This window comes from Neopsephotus bourkii, unplaced genomic scaffold (assembly GCF_033783945.1).
Source record: "Neopsephotus bourkii isolate Nb327-2 ecotype Australia unplaced genomic scaffold, CSIRO-AGI_Nbou_v1 NB_1281, whole genome shotgun sequence".
Taxonomy (NCBI): Eukaryota; Metazoa; Chordata; class Aves; order Psittaciformes; family Psittacidae; genus Neopsephotus; species Neopsephotus bourkii.
Window position 1 is genome coordinate 483846 of NW_026901766.1, and position 27515 is coordinate 511360.

General features: G+C 40.6%; 1 protein-coding gene across 2 annotated transcripts in view; it reads left to right on the plus strand.

Moving 5' to 3' along the window:
* LOC133218669 (transient receptor potential cation channel subfamily M member 3) overlaps positions 1–27515 on the plus strand; it is a 337140-nt gene that overhangs the window by 280514 nt on the left and 29111 nt on the right. For both annotated transcript variants that reach the window (XM_061365328.1, XM_061365329.1), the window contains exon 8: positions 9696–9819. In XM_061365328.1, the coding sequence (XP_061221312.1) occupies positions 9696–9819 (124 nt within the window). The remainder of the gene's footprint in view (positions 1–9695; positions 9820–27515) is intronic.

A 27515-nucleotide genomic window follows, 5' to 3' on the forward strand; every position in this document is an offset into this window, starting at 1 on the left:
CTTCTGATCAGGATTTACCAGGAAGGGACAGATTTATTTTTTTTCTGTTAGAATATATGAACATATGTATTCACACCTACAAACAGGGTTATGCAAATAATGAAAACTAAATCTGTAAACACTGGGCTCTAGACCAACTGCTTTTATGTGCTGGATTTGGTTTTTTTTTAAATAAATGTAATCATGTGCTTACTCAGTATTCAGCCTAAAACTCCTACTGGGAATAAGATAGTTTTCCACAAATATTTAGATCTGCTTTATATTCAGATTTATACATAATCAGTGCTGAATGTGGGCTAGATCTGAATGTGCCAGGTTTCATCTGAAGTGTTGAGAAGCTGCTTCTCTGTTTTCAGTGACCTCACTTTTAACACATTTAACATAACCTTACTCAAACACGTTTTATGCCTTTGCTTGCTATGTACCTATACAGTTTCTGTCCACCTTGTCCGTGTTCTCATGTCTTCATGAAAAGAATATAGCAAGGAGAGAATGAATGCAGCTTATTTTGATATATAAAGGTGATTTATAAGATGGAAAGAGACTTTTTACAAGGGTCTGTAGGAATAGGACAAGGAGAAGTGACTTTAAGATGAAAGAGGGGAGATTTAGGTTAAATACTAGGAAGAAATTCTTTATTGTGAGGATCTTGAGACTCTAGAACAGGTTGCCAGAGAAGTTGTGGCTGCCCTATCCCTGTAAGTGTTCAAGGTCAAGTTGGATGGGGCTTTGAGCAACCTGGTCTAGTGGAAGGTGCCCCTGCCCACAGCAACAAGTTGGAATAGATAATCTTTAAAGGTCCCTTCCAACGCAAACCATTCTAATATTCTGTGATTCTGTTTCATCACCACAAACTCCTGCCTGTAAGAAAAGCAAGTGATAGAATCAGCAGAGGCAGAACAAGCAAGTAATTTCTTACCTGAGACACCAAAGTCTGGCTTTGTGAAAGCTATTATTCTTGCTTATTATGGGTCTTCCTTCTGCGGTGGTGCCATTCCAGGTGGTGCCTGCAATCCTATCAAATAGCGTAATTATTTTTTCCTGTTTACCTTGCACTAACTAGAATGCATTAACTCTGAAATTTGAAAAGCTACCTAGTGGGAATTCTGTGTGTTTGCCCTGCTTCAGAAAACCGTAGTTTAAAATGCAGTAATATTTTTAAGAATACTACTAGTAAAACACCAGTATTATTTACGTTCATGAAAATGTTTTACCCAAAGACTTCAGATACAAATTGGGTATTTTTCTCCTTCTGTAACTTACTTTTTAATAGTGCTTAGCTATGTGGGGAGACTACTGAGTAATTGGCACATTAACTGAGTTCCACTACTAGCTTGTTCTTTTAGATGGAATCTAAGTAGGTTATATGAAACTGTGTCTATTAGACTCTAAATCAATGTAGCACATCCAAATTGCATGAAGAATTTAATTCTGCCATCCACTGTGCAATTACAGTCCAAAGCCAAAACCGTATTTTTATTCTGGCTTCTGGCCGCGAATCTGGGTCTTCTCCAAGACCCAGCATATCTTTCAACTGCTGTACATTGAATGTCTGTTATAAATCATTCAAAACCCACATCATTCATGGCAGCAACAGACTCACCAATTGCAGGTTGGTATTATTATGCTGGCTTTTCAGTGTCTTGAATTTTCACTCATTGCTGATGAATATGCATTCATTTTCTACATACAATACCGTGTATATGTTTACTAAGCACTGCTGTGAATTTTCAAGTTTATTTGAAAGTTTGTTTCAGGGGGAGGGAGGGAACGGGAACTGTATCTGAAGGTTAAGGAGGACAAAATATAGCTCTCTGCTTAAGTGTGGTGCCAACACGTCCTCTCAGAGGGATCCTGAAGTGTTGAACAGATGCGTATTTGCCAAACAGGTCCTTCTGCATTGGGTTTCACAGAATTTTGACATGCCTGCCTTCTCTCCTCATTATTTATCCTTCCTAATAAATTTCACATAGCAGAAAAATGAACAATATTTTATATTATTCAAGGCGCAGTACCCCTTTGCAATGCTAGTATATGTGTGTCCTTGAGAAGAAACAAGAAGCTTGAAAAAAGGCCTGATTATAGGGTTTCCTCAAGAAAAGGCAGACATTTCACTCACCTAGGGCAGTCTTTGAGTGCATATTGTAAATGTAAGCCTGCCTGCACTGCCTTGCAAGAGGTGCTGCCTGCAACTACGTGATGCATTGAGAACAGGTCAGAAGTAGTTGTGAAGCATACCTTGAACTAAAGATGTCTTTGGTGGCAGATCAGTTTTGAGGCCTCAGTATCTCATCTCTCTCATTGAAGTTCCAGGGGGAAAGCAAGGCATATATGCCATTTCCCACGGAGCTGATGTTTCAGCTACTATCAGTTGCAGATCTGCAGAATTAAAATAGGTGGGTTTTTTTTATGTTTGACATAACTTTAGTATCAGGGACTACATATTGCCTCGGTCTGAAAAATCTTCAGAATGTACAAGGTGGCTACATTTCACTACAAGCAAATAAAATTCTACTAAGAATTTTAAGCTGAGTAAGTTTCCAGCAGTTTTTACAACTTAATGACAAACTACCTATATACACGGGATAACCTAAATGAGAACATGTCTTAAATGCAACCTTCCCCATGTAGTGAATTGGAAGAATTATTTGGGTGCTCGTCTCTATTGGCCCTAATTTAAAGGTCAGGTTTTCCAGACCTTGAAGCACTTAATTGCTCATTTACTTAAAAGTTGAAAATATGTTTAACAATGTTGAGAGGTAAGATCTTTAGATGAGTCATAAACACTCAAATTTAGTCCCTACCAAGATCTAAGCAAGCATCATAGTTGTTAATAACTCCTCCACATAAAGCCAAAGTATATTTGACTGTATAATGGAGGATGCCTTCTCATTTCATTGTCTTTCATAAAAGCACAAGCTGAAAATAAAGCAACTGTAAAGTGCAACTGTTTATAGGATTGCTTAGCAGGTTTTAATCCTCAGAGATTTTTTCAATTAAACACTGAATTTACAATGAGAAAAATCAAACACTATATTAAAACTATGTCACTTCCTAGACAAATATTTCCTTATAGAATGACAAATGACTTGCAGCATTTGAATGCAGTCTCCAAGCTCAGTTTATAGCATATTATCTGTTCCACCAGTTCTACTCCTGCGAGCATGAGACCCTTAAGGGGTTCAATTCAATACCATAAAAATGTACTTCTTGTATAATAATCACAAAGGAGCATAAAATATTCTCTGTGCTTTAAATGAACATCCTCATGTAAGAATCATTAAAGATTACCTTTGGATTGATTTGTCTCTGCATCCACTGTGGCATGGCTTTTAGGGTTCATAACTGAAGTATATTACTTAAATTTTTTTTTTTTTTCTAATAGGGAAAATATAGAGATTTTTCACTTCAAGCAGAAAGAATTATCATGTAGGTATGATGTGGGTCTTCTGTATCCCCTATGGTGCATACCATTTCAGGTTGCAGTTTTTATATCATTACTTTTCTCTTGTAACAAAGTACTTTGCGAATCAAAATCTGGATAGAAGAACATGATTTCTCTTTTGAAATACAATCATCTCTCTTTTAGCGAAGGGACAGCCATTTAATAAACAGGGAATAGTGTAAAAAAACAGCCACCAGTGAAAAGCTTCAAATTAAGATGATTCCTCATAAAAGTGCCCAGAAATCATTCCTGTTTGAATGGAGCAAAGGATTACTTACATTATTTTCTGTCTTTTCGCAAAAAAATTCTATGCAAAATATGTGAATTTAGAAAATATTAAAAATTCACTCAGTCCCACAGAGTTGCACAGCTGTGTCTTATTTGTAATTCCAATGGAAGAAAATACCAGTGGAGCCTCTGGTTGTTTCTTCCATATGATGTGATTGCCTAATGTGTAAATCGTAATTAAAACAGTAATCCCCTAAGCTTCAAATAATGGAAGGTAGGGAATAGCTTTTATGTCCCACTGATATTTTATGGCTATGTTTTCTTTATCCTGAATAAAAAGAATTAAAAAAAAAAAAAAAAAGAATAAATGAAAAGTTAGAAACAAGACTGCAGGCTGTTCATTGAATGAAATGTTTTATTTAGAAAATTTCAATGTATTTTGATAAGAATAAGTTTATAAAAATCTAATGAACTTGCATTTTGAAATTGGGATAGAGCACAGTTTTTATAAATTTCTAGTACATCATACAACTCCAGTACTAAAAATCTCTGGAGAAAAAGACTAAATAATTTAGGAAGCTGGCTAGGAGCCAGATCTTTCAAATCTTCTCCAATGTTCACTACAAAATGTTATGCCATGAGTTTGAATGACTGTAATGTTATTGAGGAGGGTGTCTATTATCTCTGTGACTTAAAAAAAACTTTATTTTTGAGGAGGGAGGATGCCAAAATGCTGTCATCTGTCTCTTCTCCGTTGTCCATAGCAATGAAGGAAGTTCTGTTTTGCTGTTTAGTCTTCCAGCATATCTTGGCCAGAAAATGGCCACTTCATTTACTTTGTCAATTTCGTGTTTTTAAGTGGCCTCTCCTGGTGGATCCAAGACATCTTTCATCCTTTCTTCCTGTGGTAAGGCCATACAGATCAATTCTAATAATCTGATGCACCAAAACTAATGTTGGCATATGTGGAATATGTGACTAAAGATGTGTGCTAAGGTTGTATGTGTAACAAATCTGATTGTCTTTGCACAGTGGATAAATCATCTCCCCAGCTGCAAGTCACAGTTATTTTGCTCAGAGTAGTCTGTGAAGTTAGTAGTTTAACATGCATTGGACTTGGTGTATGCATCATAGATTTAGCCTTTAACAGTCTGGCACAGTTTGCGTTTGTCCCAACTGGGTTACTCAATTGGGCACTTTGATCTGATACCTTTAACATTTATAGATTCCTAAGGAGTAAGTGTGATACAGTCTTGATATGACTGTTTTCAGTTTACAGTTTAACTCGGCTACAATTACTTTATCAGAGAACTTGCTGTTATTGTTTCTATTTTTTATTAGAATCACTTCAAGTTTTTGATCTCACAAAGACATTGAAAATGTGTGCTGTAGAACTGCAGACCAGTGAGTTGTTAAAACAAAAAGTACTTAGTAAGGCTAGAAAACTGCTTTAGTCAAATGCTGGCAACAGGAAGTTTCTGAGCAGTGGTGCTTCAACAGATGTTTATCCTGTAGTTAAGGAACCACTTCTTGATACTTTTTTTCATTTAAAAATCTCCATATCTTTCACATGGAGCTTGTTCTACATGCTATTTAAATTCATGATATGACAGTTTCTGATAGCTTTAATTTAGGAAAAGAAAATGATGCCTGCTGATGAAGCCTTAGGACTTAATTCTGCTTTCAGTCAGTGCTTACAAAAGCAAATTTCTCTTGCTGTGTGTATTAGCCTGACAGAGAGCCAATTTCTGTAATAAAATTTCAAGTTTGGATTTTACACTTTTTTTTAAGGAAATTGAATTGTGATGAGAAAACAGGATTATTTTCAACCCTGATCTTTGGAAATGTTTTCTGAAGTTCTCTATTTTCAGATTTTTCCAATTCGATGCATTTTTTTCGTATACTTTTCAGACTTCTTAATGTACTTCATTTTCATATGTCATTTCCAAAGGAAATCAGAGCATTATTTACATCTCCTTTTAGATCCTCCAGTTTATGTTCTTAGAGATTAACTTCTTTTTACTTTCTTAGTTTGAAGGATGGAAAATTCCATAGCTCTGAACCATTTATATTTACTGTGAGAGCACCGTTTTGTTTAAGGACAGTCTTCTTGATTAAAGCAAATTTGCAATTTTATTTTTTTTTTAAAGCCCAAGAAAGGGGCTTCATAATTCGTGTTGTATATGACCTGGAAGGCATGCTAAGGCACATGAAAAACAACAAGGTGCTTGGTGACAGCCAGCATGGCTTCACTAAAGGGAAGTCCTGCCTGACCAATTTGGTGGCCTTTTATGATGGGGCTACAGAACTGATGGACAGCGGTAGAGCAGCTGATGTCACACATGACATCCTTGTCTCTAAATTTGAGAGACATCAATTTAATGAATGGACCATTCGGTGGAGAAAGAACTGGCTGGATGGCCGCACACAAAGGGTTGTGGTCAATGGCTCAATGTCCGGCTGGAGACCAGTAACAAGTGGTGTCCCTCAGGGATCGGTGTTGGGACCAGTCTTGTTTAACATCTTCGTTGCTGACATGGACAGTGGGATTGAGCAAGTTTGCCGATGACACCAAGCTGTGTGGCTCGGTTGATACGCTGGAGGGAAGGAATGCCATCCAGAGGGACCTTGACACGCTTGTGAGGTGGGCTGATGCCAACCTCATAAAGTTTAACCATGCCAAGTGCAAGGTCCTACAACTGGGTCAGAGCAATCCCAGACACAGCTACAGGTTGGGCAGAGAAGAGATTCAGAGCAGCCCTGCAGACAAGGACTTGGGGGTGCTGGTCGATCAGAAAATGAACATGAGCCGGCTTCAGTGTGCGCTCGCAGACCAGAAAGCCAACGGTATCCTGGGCTGCATCAAAAGGAGCATGACCAGCAGGTCAAAGGAGGTGATCCTGCCCCTTTATTCTGCTCTCGTGAGACCTCACTTGGAGTATTGTGTACAGTTCTGGTGTCCTGAGCATAAAAAGGACATGGAACTGTTGGAACAAGTCCAGAGGAGGGCCACGAGGATGATCAGGTAACTGGAGCACCTCCTGTATGAAGATAGGCTGAGAAAGTTGGGGCTGTTCAGCCTGGAGAAGAGAAGGCTGTATGGAGACCTCATATCAGCCTTCCAGTATCTGAAGGGGGCCTATAGGGATGCTGGGGAGGGACTCTTCATTAGGGACTGTAGTGGTAGGACAAGGGGTAATGGGTTAAAACTTAAATGGGAAGTTTAGATTGGATATAAGGAGGAAATTCTTTCCTGTTAGGGTGGTGAGGCACTGGAATGGGTTGCCCAAGGAGGTTGTGAATGCTCCATCCCTGGCAGTGTTCAAGGCCAAGTTGGACGAGGCCTTGGGTGATATGGTTTAGTGTGAGGTGTCCCTGCCCATGGCAGGGGGGGTTGGAACATGATGATCTTAAGGTCCTTTCCAACCCTAACTATTCTATGATTCTATGACCTACTAATCTGCAACTCAAAGTAACATTAGTGCTTTTTCAGGATGTCAGTCTTTCCCAGTTTACTCTCTTTAACATGGCGCAAATTGATATTTCTGCCCATGCTCTGACATATTTTTTTGTGTTCCCATGTGCTTACAACATCCTTACTTCTATCCAGGAGGTCAGTTTATTTTTCTTAAAGCCCACACACAGAATGCCTTCTTCTGTCAGCTCTCATTGCTGCCCACCAAGAGAACTGGAGGTTTTGACTCATCGTATGTTGCCCTTTGGTGGGGGAAGCAGGTAACGCTGTAGGGAAGGAGTGTTTACATGGTGAGTGAGCAGTAAATGCAGTGTTGCCACCTCTCCGGTATCTCAGGAAAAAGCACCTCTGTGGCCGTGGGGCTCCTTGGTGAAAAGAGGAAATGTGTTCCATTCAGGAGAAGTCTGTAATAAAGTAGAAGACAGCATCGTCATAGGCATACAATGAACAGTGATCCACAGCATGGTTTTAAATCCCATGTAAACTCATTTTAATCCAAACACATTGACATATGCCTTACAGGCTTCTTTGTGAAGTGAAAGCCCTACTCAACAGGGATATTTACAGTCAAAGTCAAATCTAGAGAGCAGAGAATATATGCACTCCATATGCTAGGCGTCCTATATTCTCCTATGCAGCTGTATACCTCTTTCCCATTACTATTTTTTTTCTCTTCTAATGACATGTTTGCTGTAGTTATAAAGACTAGATAGTTAAATCGTATTTGAAATTCAGCTGTGTAATGAATATCCTGCAGTCTCATTTGAGCTTTCTTGCTGCACAGAAGTACAGACAACTTTTACTAACAATATGAAATAAGCAGGGGTTTGCTCATTGCTCTTCAAAAGCAGCTTCCGTAAGCTAAGAGTGACTTTTAGATACTATGCTGATTCTGATAATTCTTCACAGTTGCTAGAGGGCTAAACCTTTGTTCATCTTTTGTCATGAAATACGAGTCATGAAGGTTCTCTGATTTTCACTTCCTCAGATGATCAACAGTGACTTCGTCTGTAAAATTTTCTGACTCAGCTAATTTGAAACAGTTACTTTTTTTTTTGTGAGAAAAATGTTATAGTGTAGAAACTTTCATACATTAAAGAATACATGTTCTAAATCAGAGCAGACTACTTTTTGAGACAGTAAGAACAGTAGTGTTTCACCCAGAACAATCCTAAGGAATAGGCTTTTTTGATAGCAAAGATCTAGTCCAAGTGCTAATATTTCATGTAATGTTACTATTTATTTCTGATGTTGGGCCACTCTTTGCAAGTACTAACATTAGAACTGAGGAGGAATGTAAAAATGGTTACACTTTAAACTCATGGAAGATCAGCATGAACAAAAGCAAAATAGTTTCTTTGACTGGGCACAGGAACAGAGCTTGTTTTCTTACCTGCTCGTGTGCAACTTCAGTAAGGTGAGTTGAAACTGTTGGGATATTCAAGCTAAAATCAAAACCACTAACAATGCAAATACTCTCAATTTCATAAAATTAACCATGCGTTGAATTCTCACTCATAGATAGGAAGAAGTCTTCAGCACCTAAGTGTTGTTCTCCCTCAAACTGAGATTGTTGAGATGTTTCTGGTTTTTTGTTATGAAATCCCACAGAGCTGATAGTTTGAATGACCTGTCATGCAACAAGTAGGAACTGAAGTAAAAACTTTGGACATGAGGGACCCCAACATAAAATGAGCCAGCGGTGTCACTCAAAGCTGAGAAAGCCAACCTATATCCTGGGCTGCATCAACAGAAGCATAACCAGCAGGTCAAAGGAGGTGATCCTGCCCCTCTACTCTGCTCTTGTGAGACCTCACTTGGAGTATTGTGTGCAGTTCTGGTGTCCTCAACATAAAAAGGACATGGAACTGTTGGAACAAGTCCAGTAAAGGACGAGGATAATCAGGGGACTGGAAAACCTTCCGTATGAAGACAGCTCCATGTCCTTTTTATGCCCTCATCATGAAAAGGACATGAAACTGTTGGAGCAAATCCAGAAGAGGGCCACGGAGATGATCAGGGGCACGGAGCAGCTCCCGTTTGAAGACAGGCTGAGGAAGTTGGGGCTGTTCAGCCTGGAGAAGAGAAAGGTGTGTGGAGGCGTCATAGCCTTCCAGTAACTGAAGGTGGCCTACAGGGATGCTGGGGAGGGACTGTTCATTAGGGACCGTAGTGACAGGATAAGGGGTAATGGGTTAAAACTTAAACAGGGGAAGTTTAGATTGGATATAAGGAAGTTCTTTACTGTGAGGGTGGTGAGGCACTGGAATAGGTTGCCCAGGGAAGTTGTGAATGCTCCATCCCTGGCAGTGTTCAAGCCTGATCTTAAGGTCCTTTCCAACCCTAACTATTCTGTGATCAGTGTGTTTTTCTAGAGCGGTGTTTCCCAGATTTTCTCTGATAGTTCCAGCAATTCTTGTCCTTCAGACCTGTGAGAAACAACCTGCAGTGATTCTTGTCTAGCTCTTACTTGGTAAACTCTTTGCTGAAATTGCAATATTCTCTCATATCTGTTTTTCTAATTTATGTTTTCCTTTTGAATTTCAGACTTATCAATGAGTCTTTGAGGGATCAGTTGCTAGTTACCATACAGAAGACTTTCACATACACCCGAACCCAGGCACAGCACCTCTTCATTATCCTCATGGAGTGCATGAAGAAGAAGGAGCTGGTATGTCCACACGTTCCTTACATGCAGAGAGAGCCTAGTGCATGCAGAGAGAGCCTAGTGCATTGTTCTGATCAATCTTTCAGGTGTCTGTTGAAGCATTTCACAAACACTGTTATCCAGAGACTCTAGAAAGTTATTATATTGTGCTGACTTTTGTTTGCCTTAATCTGTATTTTTTCACTTAGAGTGATTAATCCAACCGATCTGTTCCTATGTAAATTCCTCTATATTTCTTTGACATGACAAAATCCAGCTACTAGAGTATGGGTATTATTACAGTTCAGTCATCCTTAGGCATATCATGATTAAAATTCTACCTCTTTCAACTACAGAAACCTCATGAGGAAGCATAATTATCTGGCACTGGTATCCTATTTTAATGGTGCTGTAGAATTCACAAGTGTCACTAGGGCTATTAATTTATCATTGAGATTTGTGACATGAGAAGAAAATAGCTTGCCTCCAAGACTTCTATTCTGCAGCAGCAAGGCTATCCCTTTAATGCATGCTTACACTGTCTTGAGGAACCCAAGATCTGTCAACAGTTTCAGGGAGCTCCATCAGGCTGCTTTTGCAGAAGTGGTTTTGAAGCAAAATCACACTGTAAAAAACCTGGGATTCAGTTCCAGGGGTTTCAAAAGGATTAAATAGATGTGCTTCAGTTCTGTAACTTAATCTTTCTTCTAAGCTTTGTTCTCAGTTCATATCACAGCTTCCTGAAATTCCAAGCTGATGACAGTCTGCAACACTTGGTGTAGGGTAACACACAAGGGGAAATAGTGGCTCAGAAGTTTCATTTTCTGAAACTGAGTTTTTGTGACTTCATCTACAGCAATACCTTTTAACAAAAGTTGAAAGTATGGCATAGAGTAGGTAATACCACTGAAGGAGAACGGGGAAAAAGAGTTAGGAAATGTTAAAAAAAAAAAAAAAAGGCTGCCCTTGTACTCAGAAATCTGCAGAAGTTCTGATTAGAATGCAATCCAGAGGGACCTTGACACGCTTGTGAGGTGGGTTGATGAAACCTTATGAAGTTTAACTATGACAAGTGCAAGGTCCTACAACTGGGTCGGAGCAATCCCAGGCACAGCTACAGGTTGGGCAGAGAAGAGATTCAGAGCAGCCCTGCAGAGAAGGACTTGAGGGTGTTGGTTGATGAGAGACAGAACATGAGCCGCCAGTGTGCGCTTGCAGCCCAGAAAGCCAACCATGTCTTAGGCTGCATCAACAGCATGATCAGCAAGTTGCAGGAGGTGATCCTGCCCCTCTACTCTGCTCTCATGAGACCTCACTTGGAGTATTGTGTGCAGTTCTGGTGTCCTCAACATAAAAAGGACATGGAACTGTTAGAACAAATCCAGAGGAGGGCCACGAGGATGATCAGGGGACTGGAGCACCTCCCATATGAAGACAGGCTGAGAAAGTTGGGGCTGTTCAGCCCGGAGAAGAGAAGGCTGCGTGGAGACCTCATAGCAGCCTTCCAGTATCTGAAAGGGGCCCGTAAGGGTGCTGGGGAGGGACCGTTCATTAGATACTGTAGTGACAGACAAGGGGTAACGGACTCAAACTTAAACAGGGGAAGTTTAGATTGGGTATAAGGAAGAAGTTCTTTACTGTAAGAGTGGTGAGGCACTGGAATGGGTTGCCCAGGGAAGTTGTGAATGCTCCATTCCTGGCGGTGTTCAAGGCCAAGCCTTGCATGACATGGTTTAGTGTGAGGTGTCCCTGCTCATGGCAACCAACCCTAACTATTCTATGATTCTGTAATTCTGCAAAATAGAAGATACTTTTTTATACGGTTTAACTTGCCAAAAGCACAGTATTCTGTTCAGTAACCAACAGTTCATGCATCCATCAAAAAGTGGTCAGCCTTCCTCATTAGTTATATATGAACATGACTATCATTTACATGTATCACAATGACCTGGCATGTTCCTGGGACAGTGGCATAAAGATGATCCCCAGGACGACTTCTGATGGAAGACATGACAGCAGCATGCATGTCCACTGTGCCATTGCAATGTATATGGCTCATAATACTGGACAGCTGTCGCTGCTGCCTTCTTTCTCCTTCAACCAGAATTTGAACTTTAAATGCCTTTAAAGACCCTTTAGTATTCACAGTCAGTCAGTACAGCCCATAAGGTGTAGACTAGCCCCTTCAATCTTTTATGTTTTCTCTTCATATAAATAACAATAATACCAATAACACTAATGACAATGATAACATGTACATGTAGGACTTACTTGTGAACCAGTGTTCTGCATAGAAACATAAAAAAATACTTAGTGAATAGAATATGGAAGAAAGGAATGTGGAAGTGAGGAAGGGAGAGAAGGAAAGCAAAAGGGAGGATGGACCAAGGGAAGCAGCAAGGAGGAAAGGCACAAAGGAAGGTGGGAAGGAACAAGGAATAGAAAATAAAGGCAGACATTGAATTATCAAGACGTCTAATTCCAGAACTGGTTGTCAGGCTTTGAACAAATTCTGCTACTGCAAAGTTAACTGTGATGATTTTGTCTGCAGTATTCACATCAGGACTTTTCTTCCAGGCAAGGTTGTGCGTTTGTTCCAAGTTTCTTTGCAAAAGTGTAACCTCTGTCACCACTGATGTTCTTTACCTCCATGTCTTGTAAAGAGCTATTACCCAGGAGATGGCTGGCCCAAAATTAAGTGTTCTGATTTTGAATTAATACCACTAACCCAACCATATGTAAAGAAAATACAGTAAAACAAGTGTTTCTGCCTGGTGCCTTAGTTGTATTCAGGCTGTTAATTTTAACATGCAAGAAAGATTTTTGTGTCTGAGGTGTGGTTGCTAGGCTAATGGTGTCTTTTAAGATTCATAACCTTCTATGTAAATGTAAAAGAAAGATGATACAATGATGATATAGCATTACCAGAAGAGATGGATTACCTTGGAGATGTGAAGAATTCCCAGGAGTGAGTGGTGACTTCATTGGTTCTAGAAAGCCAGATGTTTCATATTTCCACATCTGTCCCAGCCTTGATCCCTCCTCAGGCTTGACCTTCTGATTTGGTTATGCATATGGTATGACAAACACTGCTTGATGAACTGACTTCATCATTAGTCTGATCTCCCCACTCCCTGAAGAAACAAATAGAAGGGAGATTCAAAAGATTGTCTCAAAGAGCTCAGCAGCAGCCAAGTTGATCATGGCTGTTCATGGTCAGTGTGCTTGCTTGTCTGACTTTGTGGATGCTGAATTTGTAAATAGTGCAGGAGAGCCTTGTCATATTATGGTGACATTAAACGATTAAATGCAGAGGTGTACAGGCAGTAATATGGTTTTATAGTAAAATAAGAAATACAGATGAATCACAGATGTGCAAAAAGAAAATAAAGGGCAAGTTAATCTCTAGAAAGGAAAAAAAGACTCATTCGAAAAAAAATTCACTGCTCTACCTACTTAGAATTTGAAAAAAGACTGGCATCTTTTTTATACATTTGATGTAAGTGTGGTGGCCAGGGAAAAAGCATAATCATAACAAAAATTACCCACTTCACAGAACATCAGATTTTTCAAGTGCTCACTCGGCTCGTAAAGAATAGTCTTTCAATTGTATGCCCAGGGAGCATCATTATTGTGATATGCAATGTTCCATTTATTTGATAAAGTTCATTTGTTGAATAATATGTGAGTACACAACCTGGATGATAAGGTGAGGCCATAGCAGAGGAGAGATCTAAGTCTGTTAGATCTGCAAGACAGAGCAAATTCCACTTCCTAATTTAATGAGTATCACAGTATCACAGTATCACAGTAGGTTAGAGATTGGAAGGGACCTCAAAAGATCATCTAGTCCAATCCCCCTGCCGGAGCAGGAACACCTAGATAAGGTTACACAGGAACGTGTCCAGGCGGGTCTTGAATGTCTCCAAAGAAGGAGATTCCACAACCCCCCTGGGCAGCCTGTTCCAGTGTTCTGTCACCCTCACTGAGAAGAAGTTTCTTCTCAAGTTTAAGTGGAACCTCTTGTGCTCCAATTTGTACCCATTACCCCTTGTCCTTTCATTGTTTGCCACTGAGAAGAGCCTGGCTCCATCCTCGTGACACTCCCCCTTTATATATTTATATACACTAATAAGGTCACCCCTCAATCTCCTCTTCTCCAAACTATAGAGACCCAGCTCCCTCAGTCTTTCCTCATAAGGGAGATGCTCCACTCCTTTAATCATCTTAGTTGCCCTGCGCTGGAACCTCTCCAGCAGGTCCCTGTCCTTTTTAAACTGAGGGGCCCAGAACTGGACACAATATTCCAGATGAGGTCTCACCAGGGCAGAGTAGAGGGGAAGGAGGACCTCTCTCGACCTACTAACCACCCCCCTTCTAATACAACCCAGGATGCCATTGGCCTTCTTGGCCACAAGGGCACAGTGTCGGCTGATGGTCACCCTGTCGTCCACCAGGACCCCCAGGTCCCTCTCCCCTACACTGCTCTCTAACAGGTCGTTCCCCAGCCTATACTGGAACCTGGGGTTGTTCCTGCCCAGATGCAGGACTCTACACTTTCCCTTGTTATATTTCATGAAGTTATTCCCCGCCCAGCTCTCCAGCCTGTCCAGGTCCCTCTGGATGGCAGCACAGCCTTCTGGCGTGTCGGCCACCCCTCCCAGCTTAGTGTCATCAGCAAACTTGCTGATAGTACACTCAATTCCCTCATCTAAATCGTTGATGAATATATTAAATAATACTGGTCCCAGTACCGACCCTTGAGGTACTCCACTAGATACAGGCCTCCAACTAGACTCCGCCCCATAGACTACAACTCTCTGGCTTCTCTCCTTCAGCCAGTTCACAGTCCACCTCACTACCCGATCATCCAGACCACACTTCCTCAATTTAGCCGCAAGGATGCTGTGGGAGACCGTGTCAAACGCTTTGCTGAAGTCGAGGTAGACCACATCCACCGCTCTACCATCATCCATCCACCATGTTATTTCCTCATAAAAGGCTACAAGATTGGTCAAGCACGACTTCCCCTTGGTGAAGCCATGTTGACTGCCCCTCATAACCCTCTTATCCTTGATATGCCTTAAGATGGCACCAAGGATAAGGTGTTCCATTACTTTCCCAGGAATGGAGGTGAGGCTAACCGGTCTATAGTTACCCGGGTCCTCCTTCTTGCCCTTTTTGAAGACAGGAGTGACATTTGCTTTCCTCCAGTCCTCAGGCACCTCTCCCGTTTCCCAAGACTTGGTAAAGATGATGGAGAGTGGTCCAGCAATGACCTCAGCCAGTTCCCTCAGCACCCGCGGGTGCATCCCATCTGGACCCATGGATTTATGGATATCCAGATTGCTCAACTGGTCTTTAACCCATTCCTCATCGACTAAGGCAGACCGCTCCGTTGACCTATCTTCATCCGGGGTCTCAGCGGTACAGGGCTCTTCAGGACTGCCTCCAGCAGAGTAGACAGAGACAAAGAAGTCACTCAGTAACTCTGCCATCTCTGTATCTTCTGTCACCAGGGCACCCGTCCCGTTCATCAGCGGGCCTACATTGCCTCTGGTGTTAGTTTTACCTGCCATGTATTTGAAAAAGCTCTTTCTGCTGTCCTTGACCCCTCTCGCCAGCTTTAATTCCAAGGAGGCCTTAGTCATCCTAGCAGCTTTCCTACATCCTCTAGCAGCAGCCTTATATTCTTCCCAAGTGGCCAGCCCTTCTTTCCATGACCTGTAAACTCTCCTCTTCCACTTGAGCATACCGAGCAATTCCCTATTTAGCCACGCAGGTCTCCTGACCCTCTTCCTTGACTTCCTACGTGTCGGGATGCTCCGATCTTGAGCTCGGAAAAAGCAGTCCTTGAATGTCAACCAACTATCTTGGGCCCCTTTACCTTCAAGCAGCCTAGCCCACGGGATTTCCCCTAGCAATCGCTTGAAGAGGCCAAAGTTTGCCCTGCTAAAGTCCAGGGTTGCGATTCTACTTGCTATTCTACTGACCCTACCACACAAGATCCTGAATTCTACCATCTCGTGGTCGCTGCAACCAAGGCAGCCCTCAACCTTTACTCCTTCAACCAGACCCTCCTTGTTAGTGAGGATGAGATCCAGCAGCGCACCTCTCCTGGTTGGCTCATCCACCATTTGCATGAGGGAGTTATCATCCATACACTGGAGGAACCTCCTGGACTGCGGCTGGGTTGCCGAGTAGTCCTTCCAGCAAACATCAGGGAAGTTAAAATCCCCCACGATGACCACGGCCTGTGACTGTGAGGCCGCTCTCAGCTGCCTGTAGAAGGCCTCGTCAACTTCCTCACCCTGATCCGGTGGCCTGTAACAGACCCCCACAACAGTATCGCCCCTGCCAGCCTGCCCCTTAATTCTCACCCACAGACTCTCGACTCGCTCATCATCTGTCCCCAGACAGAACTCAACGCATTGTAGCTGCTCTCGCACGTAAAGAGCAACCCCACCACCCCGCCTGGCTGGCCTGTCTTTCCTAAGTAGTTTGATTAAATCTTAAACAGCTGTGCTGATACTGCAAGCATCAGAGTTTATATTCAGAAATGTATTTTGATTGAGGTGCTTAACGAAGTCTGTGGTATAAAAATGTGTTTAAAATGAAGTAGGCTATACAGGTCTATCTGTATAACCATAGATTGCAAGAGTAGAAGAGCATTTTGTATATAATTTATGGAGATTCTCTACTATCACATTTACATAGAATTCTTTAAAAAAAGTTCCTAAAATAGGAGCACAAAGTTCCTAAAGTAGGAGCATGAAGGTTTATGAAAGCTGAGTGGTCAGGAGGCAGTTTTATAAAGTCCAGGCTACACATTTTCCACCATGAACATACTTCTTCATGTTTCCATTCATGCAGCTCATGAGAAGCTTAAACAGGGCATTTGATGATAACCTTGCCTGCCACACGGGGAAGGGGGGAGAAATTTACTTCCTAATATCTAATCTTAATCTCCCCTTTTTCATCTTTAAGCCATTCCCCCTTGTCCTGTCACTAACATGCAGCTGCAGTGCTGTCACATTAAACGAAGCAGGTGTCATGGTGAAGTAGCTCGGTGCATTTACCTCAGACCAGGACAACCTTCATTATAAAGGTGCTTGCTATTTACTGTGGTTTTGTCTCAAACAGCAATGGATCCAAACTGTCAGAAATGCACAGTGCATGATCACTCTAATACAGGTTTTTGACTCAGCTTATTGGTTACTTACCCAAAGTACTGGGAAGCTATTGAGTAATTTAGCAATTTCTTTTCTCTTTGGACTATGAATAAGAGCTATTCGGTGGTTTTAGTTTTGTCTGACTAAAAAGTCTCGAGTAAACCTGCTATGTTTCTGGAAGACTTCATGCTGAAAAGAGCTTGACTTGATCATACACTTGCTGCAAAAAACATTGTGCTTTTCAGCTGGATGTGCAGGTTCAGTGAATTCGTATGCTAATTAAACACCATCTGCAACTGTTTATTAGCATACACACAGATATGCTCCAAATTAAATATTAGCTAAATCAAATGGACTTTTAAGAATTCACCAGCAAATTGTCACTTCATTTCTTGGCCCTTCCCAAAGTTTAAAAAGATCATTCAGATTTATGTTTTTAAAGAAAACTGGCTTATAAAACAATAACAAAAAATATTTCAGCTATGATATTTAATGATGATAGAATCTTTTTTATAGAGGAGGCAGAAGGGGGCTTGGTGGTTTCTTAAACAGTAAAAGTCAGCTGTAGTTCCTTCAGTATAATTGCTGTGAATAGCATGTAATTTGGCAGTAGAGATCTGGAGCAGGGAAGCATCATGTAACTACTGGCCTGTTGGTTACTGAAGGAACTCCTGTCTCTCACATAGAAGCACTCTATGAGATTTCCAGCAAAAAGTGTACTGATGGAGGTGCCAGGTATCTTCAGCCGTGACTGTAGCAACTCCCCTAATTTTGATGAAGATTCTATCTCCTATCCAGTCAGCGCAAATCAATAGGATCAGTCAAGACTTAGACACTACTTACGTGTTAAGATGATGAGTACAGGGTAGTTTTAACTCCTGCATGCCTAATTTGGTTTCTTTTTGGTAAAGAGATAAAACAGTATTTGTTTTTTCAGCTGCCAGAAGTCAGATGAAGTTAGTTGGCCTGTACTGACTCCACAGAGAACAAAATATAACCCAGGACAGGGTTTTTGATTTCAGAAATTCAGAGAACAAGTTTCTCAAGCAAAGAAAGAAAGAAAGAAAGAAAACCCAAAAAATCTGTTTTATTACACTAAAGCCTTGTAAAGCTTTTGATCCTACCAGCTGCTTTTCAGCTGCTGCCAGATGAGGTAGAGCTTCTGCTAACAGAAAACACGAGAATGTCACTCCCACTGTTGAAGCAAAAGTGCTCAGTTTAAGCAGTTATTTGGTCCATCTTGAACCTCTGGAGTGCCATCTTCAGCATAAATCCAGTATTCCTTTTGTTGCTTACACTCAGTAAGCAGATATTTTCTGTTCAATTTCTCCCATGCTGCCTGCACCATTATACAGTCACCTAGCAGATACTAGCGCAGCTTACTACAAATCTTTTCATGCATATTCAATGATTAAAATTACAGCTACAGAAATTAAATTTAGAGTGTTTCTGTTCACTCTAAAAATATAAGCTTGTGAAAATACACATTACCTCAGATACACTATTACCAAGTAATTCTGGGAAATGCACACAGAATCCTTATACAGCTCTGTCAGTTGTCCCAGTAATGAAAGTGAAGGCAAAACAGCAACTTCCACATTAGAAAATACAGACCAATATTGCAGTCAGGGAGTTAAAGGGTTCAGTGTTGTTACAACTGCACAGTAACTCCACAATACTGTTCACAATCCTGGCTCTGTTGTTTCTGAGGGTTGTAATTTCTTTTGTATTTCTTAGAAAATATAATTACAATTTCTTTGGCTTTAGATGGAGCATGAAGACCTGTTCGTTACTGCTATAATGTCTTGGTCATAGACAAGGAGCTCACTGTATGAGGTGCAGATTCTGTGTAGGTATGGTAGTAACTGCAAATTTACTGTCCAATAGGAATATCTTTCATTAAGTGAGCTGTCTTCCCCAAGAATTACCTACTTAGCCTCACCAGCAAACCAGATAGATAGAAAACTAATGGTTTGTGGCTATTTTGGTGCTTTTTTCTCTGTGTTATCATGACATTGTTGTCAGCCTAAATACAGAATAGGCATATGTCTGCGTCACATTGCAAAGCAACCTGGGCACCTATGTACTGTCAGACTATTTGAAAAACTGTTGCAAAGCAAAACTACAAATTGAAGTTTAAGTTGGAGAAAGAGTCCCCAGCTTTAATACCATTGTCATTAGGACAATGACTTGCAAGAAATAATTTTTCAGTATATGCTGCATTGGGAATGACCAAACTGAATCCTTGTTTTCCTGAAGTAACAGAATATTAAGTCTATCCATCTCAGTGATGAGCTTTTTATATGACTCGTGGGTTTTTTATTAAACTTTCCCTTGAAAAGCAATTCAGTTTTACATTGCTTAGTTTCTGTAAGAGATGAGTTACAATTAAATGTAATGACATTATTTTGCTTGACTGTTTTTTACAGAATTTTACCTACCCAGAACCACTAGTTTTGCAGAGCGGAGATGTTGCAGACCCAAGGCTAGGTGCCAAAAGGAGCCTATTCCTTTAAGAGTAAAACTGTATTCGCTGCTAGTTCTTAGTTTCCCATAATGAGCTAATAGGACATAGGTGGGGACACTCACTCACATAAAGACCTGAGTCTACTGAGACTCTTAACTGCTAAACAAATCTCAAATGGTATGCACCATTTGTTTGTGGGTAACAGCTGCTTTGGGACCAGCGGGGTTAATAAACTCCTGCATGCTAGGTTTCAATCGGTCTTACTTCCTATTAGTTGGGGTTCAGGTGTCAGAACCTCCCAAGTGATAAAGTTTCATTATTTTATTCACAGTGTTACTCATGTCCCTTTCTACTTATTTAAGTCATGTTATGTTTTCAGAAGGATACCTGTAAATGTAGTGTCTTGCCAATACTTCCAGACACCCTGTCTGTAATAGAGGAGATGGAGAAAGTGAATTACATCACATTTAGTCCACATTTCTTTCCTGAATCAGGGTGGTGGAAGAGCTCAGATTACACCAATGTTTGAATGAAAAGGCCTGTCTCATCACTCAAACTCATTTCCCTCTTGGTCACTGTTCTTAACCAGTTCCAACACTGCAAGTCTACCTGGAAACACATCTGTGTTTATCATCACAGTCTGTTGATGTACATAGCCTTTTCTCTTCAGTCATTACAGGGTTGACATTGCTGTCTCAGTCTGGAACAAGAGCTAACAATGACAGGGGAAGCCAAATATTTACACTAATTTTTGTCAAATGATTTTCTGTGCACCCAGATGGCTCTTCCATTGCAGAATTGCTGCCTTTCTTATAAGCACTGATTTTTCTCTCTTTTCTTTTTTTTTTTTTTTTTTCCCTGCTTTTTACCAGACAGTGAGTTTATGGCAAATTATTGGATCAGACTAAAATTTAAATTGTTGTAGTGCTACCACAACACGGAAAGAGGTGTAAAACTTAAAAACTTTGCAACCAACATTCAAACTCCTCCCCTCATATCTGTTCCCCCTTATTTCCTCATGTGGAAGTCTCTTTCATCTCAGAATATCAAGACTACTTAATTTAGGTTTTCCCTAAACATAATTCTCTCTAATCTTTTTATTCCCTAATTTCATTTGGCCATCCCCTTCTGCAGTATTAGCCATTTACTCACCTGCTCACGTTGATCTTTGTTATGCTTCTACATCAAGCAGCTTTTTCCCTGAGTTAAATGAGACTATTCGTTGCAAGAAAATAGGAAATGCTTTCCCCTCTTATCTGAACCATTTTGAGGTTTTGCATAACTTATCTCCTTTAATGTTTTGTTTTGTCAAACTCATTTTTATTTTCAGGGTAATTTTACTGTGAAATATTCAGATAGGCCCAGATTAATAGCACTGGTCAATATGTACTCTGGAAGAATCCGCCTGTTTTGCAGAACCAGCCCGCACTCTCAAACTGTAGAATTTCAGGTTGTATTCACAATTGCATCTGCTTTTTTGTAGAAAAGGGAGATCTTTTATCTGACTTACATAACCGAGATACATACAAAGAATTTGTGTGTTTGTTGGAGGTGAGATTTAAATACATTTAAAAAAATCTGGAGATAGCAAGGGAAAAACAAAAATCACTTTGAATTAATTTTAAATTGCCATACATTTTCTCCTGGTGTCATAGTGAAATGATGGTGAGAAACAGCTCCCTCTCTAAAAGCATGAATAATTTGAAGCATTCTGAAGATGCTATGAATACAGTATGAAAAGAGAGCACACTTGGCTGCCTTCTCTGCTGCCATCACTGCTACTCTGGTTTTTAACTCTGTCTTCAACCATCCGTTGTCTAGTCAGCAGGCACTGTCAGGCTGAGGTGTAGAGAATGATTTTTCTGCTTCATTTCTTGTCTCCTTCATGCCAGTGGGTAAAATGCCTTTCTGTTCATGTGTGCACTGCACTCTCTGCTTATTTGATGGTGGTTCCTCTTTCTATGAAATACAAGCTAAAATCTTAGTATGTTTCAGCTCACTCTTCATACTCCAAAGTGTTTGAGGTTAACCCTACTGAGAAAAACTAAATGGTCACATGCAATAGAATATTATAGAGAGACCAAGTACAGCCTGGTGCTCAATAGCTATTCAAATTCAATCCTGGGCCCTTATACCAGCCTCGAACAGAAGCTCCTCCTTCTCTGAGATGTTTTTGAAGTCCTAAAAAATGTAGTGTGGTGGAAGGGAAGGACTCAGTTTTTTGGTTAGAGAAGACATAACAACAGTAACTGAATATGCTAGTACTTGGGAAGAATCTTTATTCCTATGATTAATTTCACCAAACCCTGTTTTAAACTATTTCAAAACAGGTTTTTATATTAATTAGCATCCTATGACCTGGCAAATTTGCAGTTAATGCACAGTATCTGTGGCTGCTACCCTACCTATTGCTCTTTTTTCTCAATCTAGGGGTAAAACCAACTTCATCCATGTAGAGCACAAACCTGTTTGCAGTATAGCAGCTCATACTGATGAAGTTTTATCATTTATATATCCAGCTAGGCCTGAATACAGCTTTCAGTTTGACAATATCTTCCCTCTTCAGCATCTGCTCAAGTTTCCTCTTATCTGGTCCTTTGATTTGGCAGTTTCCATTAACGAGACCACATATACAGATGTCCATGAGTATGGCCAGCTGTGATTGTATTTCTAAGTTATCCCTGCATTTACATGCATACAGGATTAGGGAAGTCCAAAGTGCCAGTGTAGTATCTGTGTCTCTCAGTGTGTGAATAATTTCTGAAAGTCTGTCTGGTATTCACTGCTCTCAGGTAAGACATTATTACCTGACTTCACCTATGGAAAAGCAATGAAGTATCAGCATGATGGCAGGAAACAACAGAATGTATCAAGTTAAACTGAGCCTGTTGAGCCAGAAACTACATGGAGGAAAGAGAAAGAAAAGGTGATCTTTCAAACACGAATTAAGCTGGTGCTAAACAGAAAGCAGAGCTTTTTTTAAAACAAGTGCTTTTGGTAGAGTTTAAGGTCAGATAATATTCTTCATGCTCACCCCCACCTTGCTTTCTATCTTTTCTTTCCCTTTTCCCCTCTCCATCTCTTTGCTTTTTTTACTTGCTTGCTACTTTCCCTGCCTGAAAATCAGGTTCCTATCCTGCTGGACTGTAATTACTGCTGGCAAGTATCACAGTGTGCTGCAGTCTTTGTGCTTGCAGAGGTCTGTTTTGGCTCAGTGATTTCCTAGCATATTTTCCTAGGAAGAATTAGGACACAGCTAGGACTTTTTCCTGGAAGTTAATCCTGGTCTAATTGCAATCTTCAGTAAAATCTGCAGTGAGGTAGAGGAAAGACCTTTCCATGGTTTTTGGGCAGTCTTTTCCTGCATTTAAGGGCAAACCTCAGGCATTTTAGTCAGGCAGGTTTTTGTGGAGACAGATGAGAGGTAGCCTGGTGACAAAGGGCTTTGAATGGTGGGTACCAACCACCTTTTCCTGAGAGGAGCCCAGAGCAGTAGAACTGGTGGTCCTTACCTGGCTGCCCCAAGAATCTGAAGTAGCTGCTACCTATTGTACTTTGCGAGTAGATCATTATGGACATATGGAAAGAAATACAGACATTAAATTTAGCAAGACTCTGGATGCCTGTTAACTCTGCTTTTGCAGCTTGTTGGTGCAACCTTTATTGATGACTCAAAGGCAGTTTTGCTTGTCTGTTTCAGGTGTGTTTTCATCTGAAGGTTTAACTCTTCAGTCCAATGCAATACAGTTTTGTATTTGTAAGGAGTGTTAACACCAGTTTCTATTATATTTGTAAAGAAGAGAAAGAAAAATATATAAAAAAAAGCTTTCTGTTGGAAATCATAGTTGTTCACTGAGATGCCTCAGGCAATTACCTGAAAAAGTCATTTAAAACCAATAAATACTGTGAACACCGAGCAATGAAAGGAGGAAATAAAAAAAATAAAAAATATTAAAAAAATAAAAAAAAAGACCAATCCCAAAATACCCAAGGTGGTGGCAGAGGAACAGAAAAGAATTTTTTTTTTTTTTAAATAATTGGGTCTAACATCAACTGTTGAAACTACCAGCTACATGAAAGTAATAATGTGGTCCAAATCCCTGAGAGAAAAGAGTACTTGATTTTTCTATTTTTTCTTCTTTGAATGTAAATTCGTCTTTTACACAAAAGAGATAGCTGAATAGAGTAAATGGCAGGTTTTTTCTCTAATACAGTTCCATTATGCTTGGAAAAATAAAATAAAATAAAAAAATGTTAAGATGCAGTTTGAATCAGATCAGCATAAAGAATTTTTTTCAGTTTAAACTAATATTATTTTTTTCCCAGCAATGCAAAAGAATGGCTAGTGTTAGTCTGACTAATACTGAAATGCTTACCTTATTTTCTTTTGGCAGGGTAATCAAGTCTTAAGTATGCATTACTTTTTAAACCCAACTTCTTGTTTGTTTTGGTTTTGAGTGGGGTTTTTTTATATAATTAAATGTTCTGGATTTCATATACAGATCTTACTAGATTGGTTTTCCTTTTATTTTTCCCTGGAATTGTAGAGAGGCTAGGACTCAACAACAGGCTTAAGCAGCACTACAGTAGGTTTTTTGAAAGGTGAATGGGCTCTTAGGCACTCTGCCTTCCCTTCATTTAAAGACGACCTTCCTTTTTATTTAGTTATTAATTCAGTTTCTGAGTCTTTAATTTACTGTTATTTTTGCATCTCAGTGGCAGACATTCATCCAGCAAGAGGTATCTGGCAATATAGTTTACTGACCCAGATATTTTCCTTTAGCACAGCAGTTTTATACGTATTAGTGCAGTAGAATCTGTAGCCTGTTCCAAGGGCTCTGTTGGACAGGGCTCTATCTGTCAGGACACTCTAGTCAGTCCTAGATCAACAGCATCAATGTGGTGTTTCTCATTCTCTGCAGTGATTTACTCACCACCATACTTGTAAATGGCAACTAGCAAGATATCAAATATATTTAAGACTCTTGAAACTATTGCAAACATAAAATTCTTACCTGTTAATTGGGAGAAATCACCAGAAGAACAGGTCTCCAGCAAGATAGACAGACACATTTTTGGGACCGAACAGTATTGAACATTTCTAAGTGTAGAGTCTGCATAAATACTTCAGGATGTGTCCCTATTTCCTCATGCCTCTGACTACAAACGTAAAGGATGTTAGAAAAACTACAGGGGCTGTGTAAGCAGAAAAGTAAATTCATGTTTTAGGAACAGTTGCTGTCTCATCATAACTGTACTCATAAAATGCAGAAACAAAATCCATGCTTTCATTCTGGACAGGTCAAGAGAGCCTTTCACACAGGGCACTAGGATCTCATCCAGGTGCAAATTGGATGGTTTTCTGTTGGTGTTGTACAAAGCTTGGTTATTTTCTCCTTTTATCCATGTTTGAATCTGTCAGAAAAAAAAAAAAAAAAACAAAGGGGCAGCATTTGGGGATGCATTTCCAGTAGAAGTTGTGAAAAAAGGCAAGGGGCACATACAGCCTTGAATCATTAATGAATCATTCAGACATGAAAGCAGCCTAACGTAAAGCTTCATTGGATAAGAAATACAGGTCTGCTGGACTTACATGGGGCTCCTCACAGGCTGTTGGTCTGGAACTCAAAACACAGCAGTGATATTCCTTAATTCCTGCTGCCTTGTTCCTGGGTCATGAATAGTTAGTGAAAAAGAACTATAAGCTGCAACTACATGGTTTGGTAATGATCTGGCTTCGCCAGGTAAAGTACAAGTGATGATGAGGCAAATGCCTCAGTAGCTGGCATGCTGCAGCTTTAAGCCTCATCTCCCAAAATTCATTCTGCAGAGCCATGCATGCTGAGGTATCTTCATTTAGCTGTTTAAAAGCAAATGTCCCTATACTAAAATATCTCTGACATCTAGTAGTTAAAGCAACCAACACATCTTGCAGAGGTACAAGGTGAACAAGATATATGTGAAGAATGCTGTAGATCAGGATTAAGATTTTATCGAGATAAAGATTTGTCCTGGGTTTAGCAGCAGCAGTCATTCTTTCTCCTTCTTGGTAGCTGGTGCAGTGCTGTGTTTTGACTTTCGGGCTGGGAACAAAGCTGATAGAGGTGATGTTTTGGTTTGGCCAAGGACTTTGTGAGTCTCATGCTCTGCCAGGGAGGAGGGGAGGCCGGGAGGAAGCAGAGACAGGACACCTGACCCAAACTGACCAAAGAGGTATTCCATACCACAGCACGTCATGCCGAGGGGGGAACTGGGAGGGACCCGGAAGGGGAGGGGGCGGCCGGGGTCGGACTGGTGGTTCGGCGCGTGGTATTGTACTCCTTTCCTTTGCTGTTTTCTCTTATCATTGTTGTCGTTGGTGGTAGCAGTGGTGATTCGTATTGTACCTTAGTTACTAAACTGTTCTTATCTCAACCCGTGGGAGTTGCATTTCTTTTTGATTCTCCTCTCCGTTCCCCCAGGAGTAGGGGGAGGGCAAGAAGGGGGGGAGTGGGTAACAAGCTGTCTGGCTGTGGGTTAAACCACGACAAGATTATATTGGCAATGTGACAATGTTGGCTCTTTGCCTAATTACAGTGGAGTCCTATTTCAAGTCTTCCACTTTGTGAATGAACAAAAACATGGGTCAAGCTTTAGGGCAGTAATGGAAAGAAGAAACAATTCATCATCCCAACACCATGGTAAACCATGGCAGGGCAAAGACCTGCCTGTGAGATCCAGATTGATAAAAAGCTGTTTCATCAGGTTGGGAGGCAAAGGATGTTCAAAGGATAACTAGCTGTGAGAAGTGCTCATTTGTAGTCATATTTTCTGCTGTGTTCATGCAGTTTTGGCTGCTTATAAGCCCAGTCTCCAGCCAAACGTTTTTGGGGGGGGGCTTGTGCTGAATTCTAGCTGATAGCCTCACACAATAACATTAACTTTGATTAAGCCTACTTGCTGAGCATCTGCCTGGATCAAAGGTCCGTTAATTCAAACAGGAGTGCACCCGTCACAGAGAGAAAGTAGCTATGGATAGTTACAGTTAACCTAAACCATAAGGAGAGGTTGAACATACCTGTTTAACACCTTAGAAGATTTTGTGTGCTCAAAACAGGCAAAAGTCCACAGTATCAGCTGAGTCTTTGAGCTACTGAACTCTCAGCACTTTGGAATGAAGTGATATTTTTCATTGTCTCTGTCCAAAATTCTACTTCAGTCTTGAGCATGATGCCGCAAATGGTAGTAGTTCTGGTATGAGTCTGAGCATTCTTCTACTTCCATCTTTTTTTCCAAGTTACTCATCTTCTTTATTTTATTAATTGAATTCACTAGGCCTCTTAATAATAAAGTAACAGTTACTGTGGAAAGGCATCCTTTTTATTCTAATGTAACTAGGTTACATAGTTCTGTTTTATTTTTAATAGAGCAGCAATTTGTTCTGCTGAAGTGGGGTTTTCTGAGGCATGCAGGGAGGAGGGATGAAAGAGAAGTTGGGAATTTAGGATTATATGTGGTCTGATACATGCAAAGTGCTTCACTTAGTTTTCCTGTGGTGATAAGCTGTTCCGTGCTTGCAATTTATAAGAGGCCCTTTAATTAAGCTGGGGTTCACTGAGCATGTGTTTATTTTGAGAGGTACTTTGTTCTTCCACTGAACTCCTGTTGTTCAGTATTTTTAGTCCCTGATGTGCGGACTGCTTCACCTTTGGCTTCACCTTCTTCACAGGAGAAGGGTGTTTTGCTGTGTGGTGGAGCCACCAAGTGCAGTGACGCAAACTAGACATTCCCAGCATCAGCTGATCCAGTTGCCAGGCTGTCACACTTCTCTTCAGTGCTACAGAGATGCCTGTTGCTGCAAAAATCATGTAGGAAATTGCAAACCATTGTAAGGATGTTACAAACAGACTCTTTTGTGACAATGATGTATTCACCCACTTCTTGCCAGCACCTCCCGGAGCTGCCCATGAGAAGGGAGATGTTCGTTTTTCCTACTGGGTTGGGTAGGTTTTTCTCTTCCTTCGGTCTTTTAACCTGCCTGGCTGGCTGCTAAACTCTGTGGAACAGTTTGTCATGTGTGGCATGGGAAGCACATCATGAAC